The 10874-nt window shown below is 44.5% G+C and overlaps 2 protein-coding genes across 3 annotated transcripts in view; one reads left to right on the top strand and one right to left on the bottom strand.

Moving 5' to 3' along the window:
• Positions 1–163: 163 nt before the first annotated feature.
• Positions 164–9244, top strand: mRpL50 (mitochondrial ribosomal protein L50). Its single transcript, XM_050169079.3, has 4 exons — positions 164–240; positions 393–526; positions 776–917; positions 3242–9244. The coding sequence occupies exons 1-4, from the start codon at positions 181–183 to the stop codon at positions 3572–3574; spliced, it is 669 nt and encodes a 222-aa protein (XP_050025036.1). The 5' UTR covers positions 164–180; the 3' UTR covers positions 3575–9244.
• hob (bridge-like lipid transfer protein family member hobbit) overlaps positions 3595–10874 on the bottom strand; it is a 136054-nt gene continuing 128774 nt past the window's right edge. For both annotated transcript variants that reach the window (XM_055065537.2, XM_050169087.3), the window contains one exon: positions 3595–4499. In XM_055065537.2, the coding sequence (XP_054921512.1) occupies positions 4458–4499 (42 nt within the window). In that variant the 3' untranslated portion in view covers positions 3595–4457. The remainder of the gene's footprint in view (positions 4500–10874) is intronic.

Below are 10874 nucleotides of genomic sequence, written 5' to 3'. Positions count from 1 at the left end.
GCAACTCTTACTACTTGCCCTTGTACTCGTCACAATAAAGCGTGCTTGTAAAAGTAAACTGAATGGTAAAATGGTGAATGAACATAAAAATTGGATGCACAAGTTGTACTATAGTTGTTAATGAAAACAGTAAGACACGATTCTCATTATCATCATCATCGTGACCGCTGCCGAATTAAAATGGCAGCCTTCATACGAAGGTCACGTTGTGTATTGCCAAACAATTTATTTAAAGGAAAGGTGAGTTGCAGACGCAACTTTGATCATATTTTAGCACACAGTGCAACGGAAGTTGGCCAAATTAGTTGCGCGGCCAATATATTGGCGTTTCGTGTGCCGAGGTTGCAACATTTTAGTTTCTGACGTTCCCGTCTTTCCTCGGTGCTTTTCAGGCTGAACTTTCGACGTCATGTGCTGTATGCACCGCAAGAAGGTTCAAAAAGGTGATCCCTGTAAGAGAAGACGAGAACGGGCTGCCATCAAAAGCCATGGCTCGTTCAGAGTTGAATTCACTGAGCGATCGGGGGTACGTATAACGAGATGTTGCAAGTGACGCGCAAGAAGCACGTACTGGAGGAAGGTACAACACATGCGCAATTTGTGTGGCGTGTGTTATTCAGCGTCACTTGTGTTCCTGTTTCAAATAAAACCGTTTGTTGAAGTTAGCACATGTGTTGCACCCTTCTTTTGTCCGTATTTTTGCGCTTAACTTGCACTTGCAGTATGTCGTACCAATAAGGCCGAATTTCTATCCATCTCCGTACCTTATATGCAGGTTCTGTAAGACTATGAAGCCGTACAAGCCAGTCGATGATGTTGAGGACAAAGTCAAGGCCATATACGAAGACGTGCTTGGACAAAAAGCCGACAGCGCATGGCTGCAGGCACCCATCACAGAGCCTCTGCTTAAGTTTAGGGTACGGCCCTTTAGCTCGCACATTGTGCTCTATGTAATAGTTACATTTTCGCCTGACGCGAGAACAGCCTTTTACAGCGAAGCTGTATCGACACTCTTCGCGGCGCTCCCGTGGGCGCTGCCATGCTTGATCACATAGTGACGCGTCGATTGCTTGCCTCAACTGCCTCTGTGTTTACAGTGGCTGTGTATGACGCCGGTGCGGCCTAGCAAACCTCTGTTTCTGGAGATATCGTAGACGGTGACTGGATAGACGACACGAAGCTTTGGCCACAGCTTCAGAGAACATGCGAAATCGCTGTCAAAGCTGATGCAGCTATGTCAAAACGGCGCGGGCAGCATATATGGTACTTGTAAAAGCGGGGTTAAAGATGTACTCCAAGCTATCCAAACTTTCTGCTCATGAATTGAATCAGGATTAGTGTGTTTTGCTCTTCGTTCTTTACTCGGCAAATATTTTGAAGCAGCGGCTTGTCACATTTCTTACTCCAAATTTCCTCAGTGCGGTCACTATCCGATTATTTTCTGCTTAATCGCTTGCCGGTGTGCTCATTTGCAATAGCTTTGTTCTTGCTGTGCGCAAGGATTGAAACATAGCTGTTTTGTACATTGTAATACCTTGTTGCAAAGATGCATTATTGCTAGGAACTCGCTTACTCTCTTGTGGACCGTCACGAAACATTCAGCTATGACCTTTCGTGTGCTATCGGTGTGGACCGTCATTTGTTGTGTGTATATGGGGCACATATATTCAAGTGTGTGCCCATTCACTTATTGACACGTTATCAATAGAGTAGGCGCAAGTTTCTGTGCCAGTTGGGGTAGACGTGTAGAGATACTGTGTGCAAAACTTATTATAACAGGAAGCGGCGCTGCTAACGAGCACTACTCACTGTTGCCAACGTTCTGGGGCTGAAGCACTTTCCTTGAAGGTTAGCTATACAATGCTGGCAAATGAGCAAATTTCTGTATCCTTGAGGAAAGCTGTACATCTCGAAGTGCCACTTGCAGCAGCGGTCCACAAACTTGGCAACACAGAATCATTACATCCCCTAATATGCCAGTGACTATTTTTGCAGCCAACTACAGCGCATGTCTTCAATCCAGCATGATTGCAGCGCAGTGCATTAGTAAAAAGTCAGTTGCATTTTTGACAGCTGACTGCACATAAGCAATGTCGTTGCACTCCGTTACAGCCGAGCGCGCATGCGTCATACATACTCCTGGGGAGCACAGCTTTTGATCAGCAACGCTACAAGCAGAACTGGGAATGAGCTCGTATGCGCCGTGCCGATGCTGCAGCCCAGGCACAAGAACAGGCTCGTGCAGCCGAGCGCAAGCAGCAACTGTGTATCGAAGATCCGGCAGCCTACCAAGCGGTCGTTTAATGAACCGTTGGGAATAGCCCAAGGATTAACACCAGGGTCACACATTTCAGCTTTGCTGGTTGATCATCTGTACGGAGTGCTTGGGCGGCAATGTTTTTAAAAAATTTTATTATTGCAAGAGCAATTGTATGGACACCTCAGGCACGTTTCCGTTGTGACGTTCCATATAAAGTCCAAAGCCAATAACATTGCGGCCACATGCCCTATGCTGTGGGTGCGATTGAAAGCGCGCAAGCGCGAGTTGAGAAAGTAGGTGGCTCGATCTCGTGCGCACATGGGAGGAAGGTGGGGAAGAAGTGTGCAGTCTTCGATCACGCACAAGGCAGCAGCGGGGGGAGCGATTTGCAGTGGTTATAGAGTCTGTCACCTAGGCTTTCGTGTGTGCCGTGTTCTCACCACTTAGTTCGCATTGAAGCAAGAGGCAGTACGAAGGGCAATTCCCTCGCTGGTGGTCTTTCTCACACCCGCGTATTGACAGCGAGTGTCTGCGGTCATCAAGCAAGATGTGTTCATGTTTGCCTGTGCGTTGTGATGCCATGCTTGTTAAGCAAATTTTTGCCAGCCGATAAAACTACTATCCTTACATCGTATAGCTGTCTAATAATTTGCTATTGCAATCGATGCTTTGCCTTTTAGGCAAGACTGCAACATTTTTTATCATTAAGATGGCATCTCTCTTGAGAAAGCTGTGAAATCAGATTTTGCATCACCTGCCACGTCTGCAGGCAGTAATGATTATGCACAAATTGTAGTTTGAGGCACCCTTATGACCATAGTGTCAATTGTAATCGATAATATATGTTCCTGCTGTCTTACAAAAGCTCGTGGCTGGTATGTGATGTGGTATAAAGCATTGAGCTCAACTTACCGTTGCCTCTGGTACTTGTGCCATTTGCTTAAGCTTGCTTCAAATCTTTTTTTCTTTTTCTGTCTACAGTTGCTGACAAAGTGCATCAGTGAATTCGACCACGACATCCCAAGCTCCGAGCTGCTGAATGTAAAGTGTGTTGATGATATAGTGGAGTACTTCTCCACACCTGTTGAAGGACTGTCGCCTTATGAATCCCTCGTCCAGCGGAAGGATCAGCTGCCTGAAAACCTCCATGTCATCCCAAACTATGTTCGCTTTCACCCCGAGACAGACACTTTCTTTGGGGGTGTAAATGCTTATCCAGGAACATCAACCATTGTCACAGGCCTCAAAGCCAAGAAAAAGTACAAAGGATACACTTCGAGTCCAACGTGGCCATACATAACCACTAGCACCTAAAAAAAGAAAAGGACAGTAGCTTTGCGAACTATCTTTTATTGTTCATTTTTCAACCTTACTACAGCTTACTGTACTGAGAAACTGAATTGAAATAAACCAGCAGCCTAGCTACACATATTACTAGAGTCCATGCACACACATATGCGTAGGGGCTTCATGTTGAATGACTTAGATCTAAAAGAATGCAACAATGCGTATAGCAAGGACAGCGAGCAAACACGCCGAGTTCCTTTGCAATTTCTAAAATAGTACAGTATAGATTTCTTGCATGCGAAACATGCCGTTATACATATCCTAGTGAATTTAGCTTCACAAAAGCACGTCCATACAAAGCTGACAACATATTCGTTCATTAACCAACAACAAGAACAAGTTCTATGTACAGAATGCAGGATTGTCTATGTTCAAACTATATAGCATGCAGATTGCAGGGTAACTACGAAAAGTGGCTCTCGACATAAAGCAAAAGGAATGTTGGAAGTACAATAGCATATACTTTACATTCATAGCTGTGCAAATTTGGGCCCCACATGCAGCTTGCAGCAATTTTTGTCTGCACAAGATGGCCATGTATGGCAGGATCAGAAACAGTAAAGACCTGCTGCACTGCAAACGATTGAAGCGAACATTTATAAAGAAATAGCACAGACTTTAAACATCACGTTATAAATAAATACTGTTAAAACATACAAACCATGTGGTTTTTCAATTACCAAATGTTCTCATAAAAGGTGCATTGGTCTGTCGTGTGCTATCAAATACCAAGTGAGCAGGTATCACATTGACATATGTATGTACACGTGGAATTGCACACCTCCAGTGTTGGCAGCTTAAGAACTATGCACGAAGCCCTTGTATGGATCAGCCTAGTGAATGGCCATGTTCATTTGAAGAATCCCCTCCTGGTACTTTTTTCTGGACCACCCTGCATCAAAATAAATTCAGAGTGATTAAAGTGGTGCAGTAATCTCCTTAACCCTTTCCGTGCCATGGGCAAGTCTCTCGTCTGGGTTTTTTTCTCCAATGTATAAGCCAATGACAATTCTCGATTCTCCTAGCATTCATTGAGTGCTGCAGACGTGCGACAGTCATTTTATCATTTTGGTGTGCGTGTGTGTTTTTTTCCTTCCTTTTTTGTGTGGCGTTGTAAGTCTGGAATTAGAAATCCCACAAGTAACGCCGGAAGAAGTAAAGAAAGCCTTGGGAGCTATGCAAAGGGGGAAGGCAGCTGGGGAGGATCAGGTAACAGCAGATTTGTTGAAGGATGGTAGGCAGATTGTTCTAGAAAAACTGGCCATGCTGTATACGCAATGCCTCATGACTTCTGAACGTACCAGAATCTTGGAAGAACGCTAACATAATCCTAATCCATAAGAAAGGGGACGCCAAAGACTTGAAAAATTATAGATCGAACAGCTTACTGTCCGTTACCAGAGTCCTTCCATTTTTTTTCTGGTCACGAAACTGCCGCCTCAGTTCCACATAGAGCCAGCGCCCGCCGCTACCGCTGTGTTTGTGTGTGGGGCAGCCTCGGTATTCTAGCTTTCTCAACTTCCTCAACCGTCGCTTTAGTTTCACGTAACTATTTTTAACATTGAATATGTTTAAATTACTGCCTGAGCGCGTCTTCTGCCATTATATGAGCGCCCGGGACGAAAAAAAAAGCCGCTCATAACATGGAGCTTGCGGCGGTCTCAGACCAAAAAAAAATTTTTTTAAATCTGGGATCTTAAGAGCCAGAACCGCGATACGATTATGAGGCACGCCGTAGTGGGGGACTCAGGATTAATTTTGACCACCTGGGATCCTTTAAAATGCACCTAAATTTAAATAAACATAAATAAATGTCTGAATGAGATTTAGGTAGGATTAATGCAAGACAAACTTCGCTATTAAATATATTTAAAATGTACCTAAATTTAAATAAACGGGTGTTTTGCATTTTGCCCCCGTCGAAATGCGTCCGCTGTACGAGGCCGGGCGGTCTCGATCCAGATTTCATCATCGCCGTTCGCCTCAACACTTCGGTGGGCTCCGCTTTTTAATATTTGCCTGAAATTAAACACCGCGCACCCGCCGTGGTTGCTCAGTGGCTATGGTGTTGGGCTGCTGAGCTCGAGGTCGCGGGATCGAATCCCGGCGACAGCGGCCGCATTTCGATGGGGGCGAAATGCGAAAACACCCCTGTACTTAGATTTAGGTGCACGTTAAAGAATCCCAGGTGGTCAAAATTTGCGGAGTCCTCCACTACGGCGTGCCTCATAATCAGAAAGTGGTTTTGGCACGTAAAACCCCATAATTTAATTTAAACACATTCGCAACAAAGCGCCAGTGGTCCCACTTATCACCAGATGCAAACATATGGGCTGTTGCACCCCCGCTTACCCGTAAGTAAGCGCCAACTCTCCGTGGCGCATAGCGCCAGATTGTTCGCCGAGCACAGCTGTTCACTTTCTGTTTAACTGTGGCAGAGAAGGACTCTTACTGTGGGCAGTATCTTATAAGATCAAAAGAATGAAATTGTTATTGCAAAGGGCTGCTGCCGTAGAATACTTAATAACAAAGAAAAGGAAATGGAGCTGCTCCGTGCCCTTAAGATTTCTCTGCAAAGCGATGCCATTTCTGAATGAAATTTAGGTAGGATTAATGCAAGACAAACTTCACTACTAAATGTCTTCGGTGCGGCTTTTAGCAACGGATTAAGGCGAACGTGAAGTGTTAGGACTTGCACAGTTGAAACTAGCTGTATCGTAATTAGGCAATTGCCTTAGCAAGCAGTCGTTTAGAAGTGTCAGAAAGCCCAGCACTTATTCACGCTGCTCGTGATTCCAACGCAGAAACGACGGGACTAGGTATTTTGGTTCTTAATGCGCCACTTTCTACAATATGTTAAAAACTTTATAATTCCATTAAGAAAAGAAATAGAACGTGTTGGTGCAAAAACAACATACAGGCACTATCATTTATTTATCATGTAAAATAAGCGGAGCAAAATACAGACAGCACAGAGGTGTCGGGTCACGAATGGTCCACCATTCACAATGCAAGAAGTTTGTTAAAAGCATGACACTGATATAATAAGCATAAAGAAATAACATCAAACATGAGATATATGCATTGGGGGGCAGGAAACAAACACCAGCAAATGAATGGCAATAAATACAGAATGCATAATCGATTGTTTCTATAAACAAGAAAGTGTAAAGCATAAGCATTTCATAACACATGGCAAAACAACTCTCTAAACGAACACAAGTAGCCACATCACAAATGCAGCAATTTTTTTAATGGCTTGTTAGAGATACCAACATCCTACTTCTTCAGCTGTTACTTGCAACACGTGTTCGGCATCATTGTCCCACCCCGCCACTTCAACTAAACATCCCAGCACTCGAGAAATAGCGCAGCATATGCACATAACGCACCCGATCACTCAGCTCGCCTCGCACTGCGCACGCGCTTCGGTACGCGAACGATGCCCTCTGTGGCACAGTGGCGCCGCGTCGCGGCACCTTTGGGTAGCATATGAACCTCTCCCATAGCGTGACGGCGGAGTTTCGTGACCAGAAAAACATGGAAGGACTCTGCCATTACCTACAAAGTATTTACTAAGGTAATCGCAAATACAATCAGGAACACCTTAGACTTCTGTCAACCAAAGAACCAGGCAGGATTCCGTAAAGGCTACTCAACAATAGACCATATTCACACTATCAATCAGGTGATAAGAGAAATGTGCCGAATATAACCAACCCTTATATATAGCTTTCATTGATTACGAGAAAGCGTTTGATTCAGTCGAAACCTCAGCAGTCATGGCGGCATTACAGAATCTGGGTGTAGACGAACCGTATGTAAAAATACTGAAAGATATCTATAGTGGCTCCACAACCACCGTAGTCCTCCATAAAGAAAGCAACAAAATCCCAATAAAGAAGGGCGTCAGGCAGGAAGATACGATCTCTCCAATGCTATTCACAGCGTGTTTACAGGAGGTATTCAGAGACCTGGATTGGGAAGAATTGGGGATAATAGTTAATGGAGAATACCTTAGTAACTTGCGATTCGCTGATATTGCCTTGCTTAGTAACTCGGGGGACCAATTGCAATGCATGCTCACCGACCTGGAGAGGCAAAGCAGAAGGGTGGGTCTAAAAATTAATCTGCAGAAAACTAAAGTAATGTTTAACTGCCTCTGAAGAGAACAGCAGTTGACGATAGGTAGCGAGGAACTGGAAGTGGTAAGGGAATACATCTACTTAAGGCAGGTAGTGACCGCGGATCCGTATCTTGAGACTGAAATAATCAGAAGAATAAGAATGGGCTGGGGTGTGTTTGGCAGGCATTCTCAGATCATGAACAGCAGGTTGCCATTATCCCTCAAGAGAAAAGTGTATAACAGCTGTGCCTTACCAGTACTCACGTACGAGGCAGAAACCTGGAGGCTTACGAAAAGGGTTCTAGTTAAATTGAGAATGACGCAACGAGCTATGGAAAGAAGAATGATAGGTGTAACCTCAAGAGATAAGAAAAGAGCAGATTGGGTGAGGGAACAAACCAAGTTAATGACACCATAGTTGAAATCAAGAAAAAGAAATGGGCATGGGCAGGACATAATGAGGAGGGAAGATAACCGATGGTCATTAAGGGTTACGGACTGGATTCCAAGGGAAGGGAAGCGTAGCAGGGGACGGCAGAAAGTTAGGTGGGCGGATGAGATTAAGAAGTTTGTAGGGACAACATGGCCACAATTAGTACATGATCGGGGTAGTTGAGAAGTATGGGAGAGGCCTTTGCCCTGCAGTGGGCGTAACCAGGCCTGACGACGATGATGATGATGTAAATCTGAACGCCCCTGGGTGTTTAAGAATGGTGCCGTGGAGTTAAGAGTGGTGCTTTTGGATGATTCTTCGCTTCAAGCGAATAAAGATGCTTGGAAAACTATAACGAGTCCTGTTTTAAGTTTCAACTCAGTTCTGACGACTGTGAGCAGGAGTTTGAGCCTGTAGCTGCCTCTCTTGTGTGGATGTGGCTTGATGGAAATGCTTTGCCACTTGTGCCTCAGTGATTTTCTTTTCTCGCAGTGCCAGGAATGATACAGCACGAAGGATAACGAAAGCACACTTGACTACTCGTATAAAGTGTTTCTGTGGTCACGTCTATTTACAAGTCAAAAACATGAAGAATGACAGTAACAGACAACAGAAAATTTACAGACTGCTCATACTGCAATAAAAATGCTGTTGACAATTAGCCACAAAATAATTTGAGAAATCTTGGTAGTCTGCTGAAATAACAAAATTAGCAGGGAAAGGGTTAAATGACACCTGCAGCACTGCTGTCCTCATCATAATGCCTGCAAGATTGCAGGCTTTGAATTGCCATTTTTCAAAAGTCGTGCAACGCAACATGCAAAATAAAACAGCAAATGGTGCTCCTAGGACTGGAAGCTGGTTTCTCAGAATCTGCAAGCATTGTATTAAAGGCATTGCATTGTAGGCACTCTGCCTACAATGGCTGAACAGTGTGTGTGTGTGGGGGGGGGAGTGAGAGCATTAGTTGATGCAACATCTGTGGGTATGTAATTGGTTTTGCTAAAAAGCCCGTATTTTCTTGTGCATGATGTTGCACATGTTTCAGTGTTGTCGCAATAAATGACCTGATCTTGTATTTTTATGTTTGTTAAAGCTCCGTAGACTTATTGTGTAAGTGGAGCTTTTTCCCACCACTTGCCTACTGGTGCTATCTTGATCACACTTCGTGGAAACATAGGAAGACATGCATGTTCCGTGACGTGCCAGTGCGGTGAGTGTGGCCCCGCATCAAAGCAAACCTGCACAGGTGCAGTGATAGCTAGAGGCGTGTCACTTCACTGCAATGCAAGATTGCGGGTCATGATGTATTTTAATGTCACAAAAAGCATGACATATAAGCATCATGGCAGTATGGTGGTTGCAGGAAGGATTTGATGCAACGTACTGAATCTGGATATGGTACAGCCACATGGTCTACCTAAGAAGAGTCGGAACACCTGTACAACGATATTACCTGTATAAAGATGTATTTTGTGTGTCCTGGCTGAATGCTTATCTTTCATGTGTATAATGTTTATTGTGAATGCCTAACACCACTACAAAGAATTACAGCTTGTACTACAAAAGGAATATAGACATCCTCAAGAGCCGATCTGTTCGTTTACAAGGAGTGCATGTAGTGGCACTGCCACTTCCCTCTGTAGCCACCACAGAACAGAGCAGTCTTTTTGAAGTGGATACTGCAACAAAGACTGCGTTAGAGGGTTCAGACACTGCAGGAGCTATACAGTACAGACCCTCCCCTCCCCATTACTTAAAACGAATGTGACTACCTGCTCAAACTGATGACTGACGACATCTTCATGGCTATCAAGGATGGGATTAAAGCAAAGGTCGACGAAAGCAGCAGCGACGAAGAGCCTGCAAACTAACAAAAAATTTTGACAAGGCAGGCAATAGCGGCATTCAACGGTCAATAGCTGTACCTTGCTTCACTCCCAGATTTCACCACTGAGCATGCCATAAACCTCGATGCCATAGCATCAGCTGTAGTTGCACACTCCGCCATATAGAAGATAACAACTTAAATCGCAAAGCATCGTTTGAGTTCATATTAAAAATCTGAGGATGCATAAGCGCTTCTTACGAGTTGTGAACGCGAAAGCATTAATGTCCAATAATAGAATGCCGCTGAGCAGTCCTTTGAGTTACGAACTCCTCACTTGAGAGCGAGCATGTTGAGATGCTTGGCACGTTTTGATTTGGCATTGACAAGGCGCAGTTAGAACGCAGGCAAAAGTTTGCACGGACTTGCGAGGCTGACGTGGTGTCACAGCAATGCCCTCTCCCTTTCACCCACTTTGCTCAGTCAAGGCCTGGGCCAGCAAGTGCGAGCCAATGTCAAGTTTCGCTGCTGCATACGCCGTCAGTTTACTCGCTCAATGCGCCATTTGACACTTCCGCATCAATAAGTGTTTTCTTTTGCTGAATGTGCTAAGCCTTGTCTATTGTGAGTGGTGTAGCGTGTGAACTTTACAATGAAGTGACCTGTATAATAAAGGATTTTGAAGGCCCCAAGCACTTCGTTATAAGGGCATTTGACAGTACTGGCTAAGGCATAAACACAGTTTTGCACAGCAAATGCTTGGCATGGATTGTAATAGATTTACACCAGTGCGGTTTCTCTTTCACCTGCCATGGCAGTGTAGTGGACAGTACTCGTAGAGCCCTGCGGTGGAAGAAGAGATTGGACTAGCGCCATCAGG

Source organism: Dermacentor andersoni, chromosome 3, assembly GCF_023375885.2.
Source record: "Dermacentor andersoni chromosome 3, qqDerAnde1_hic_scaffold, whole genome shotgun sequence".
Classification (NCBI taxonomy): Eukaryota; Metazoa; Arthropoda; class Arachnida; order Ixodida; family Ixodidae; genus Dermacentor; species Dermacentor andersoni.
Note: the sequence above shows the minus strand (reverse complement) of the source record. Positions and strands in the feature narration are given on the sequence as shown.

What these genes read in the sequence shown, in the direction of transcription:
- mRpL50 (XM_050169079.3), top strand. Translation starts at nt 181, where the DNA reads ATGGCAGCCTTCATACGAAGGTCACGTTGTGTATTGCCAAACAATTTA. An exon ending in AATTCACTGAGCGATCGGGG is followed by an intron (nt 527 to 775) that starts GTACGTATAACG and finishes CCTTATATGCAG; the next exon opens with GTTCTGTAAGACTATGAAGC. An exon ending in AGCCTCTGCTTAAGTTTAGG is followed by an intron (nt 918 to 3,241) that starts GTACGGCCCTTT and finishes TTCTGTCTACAG; the next exon opens with TTGCTGACAAAGTGCATCAG.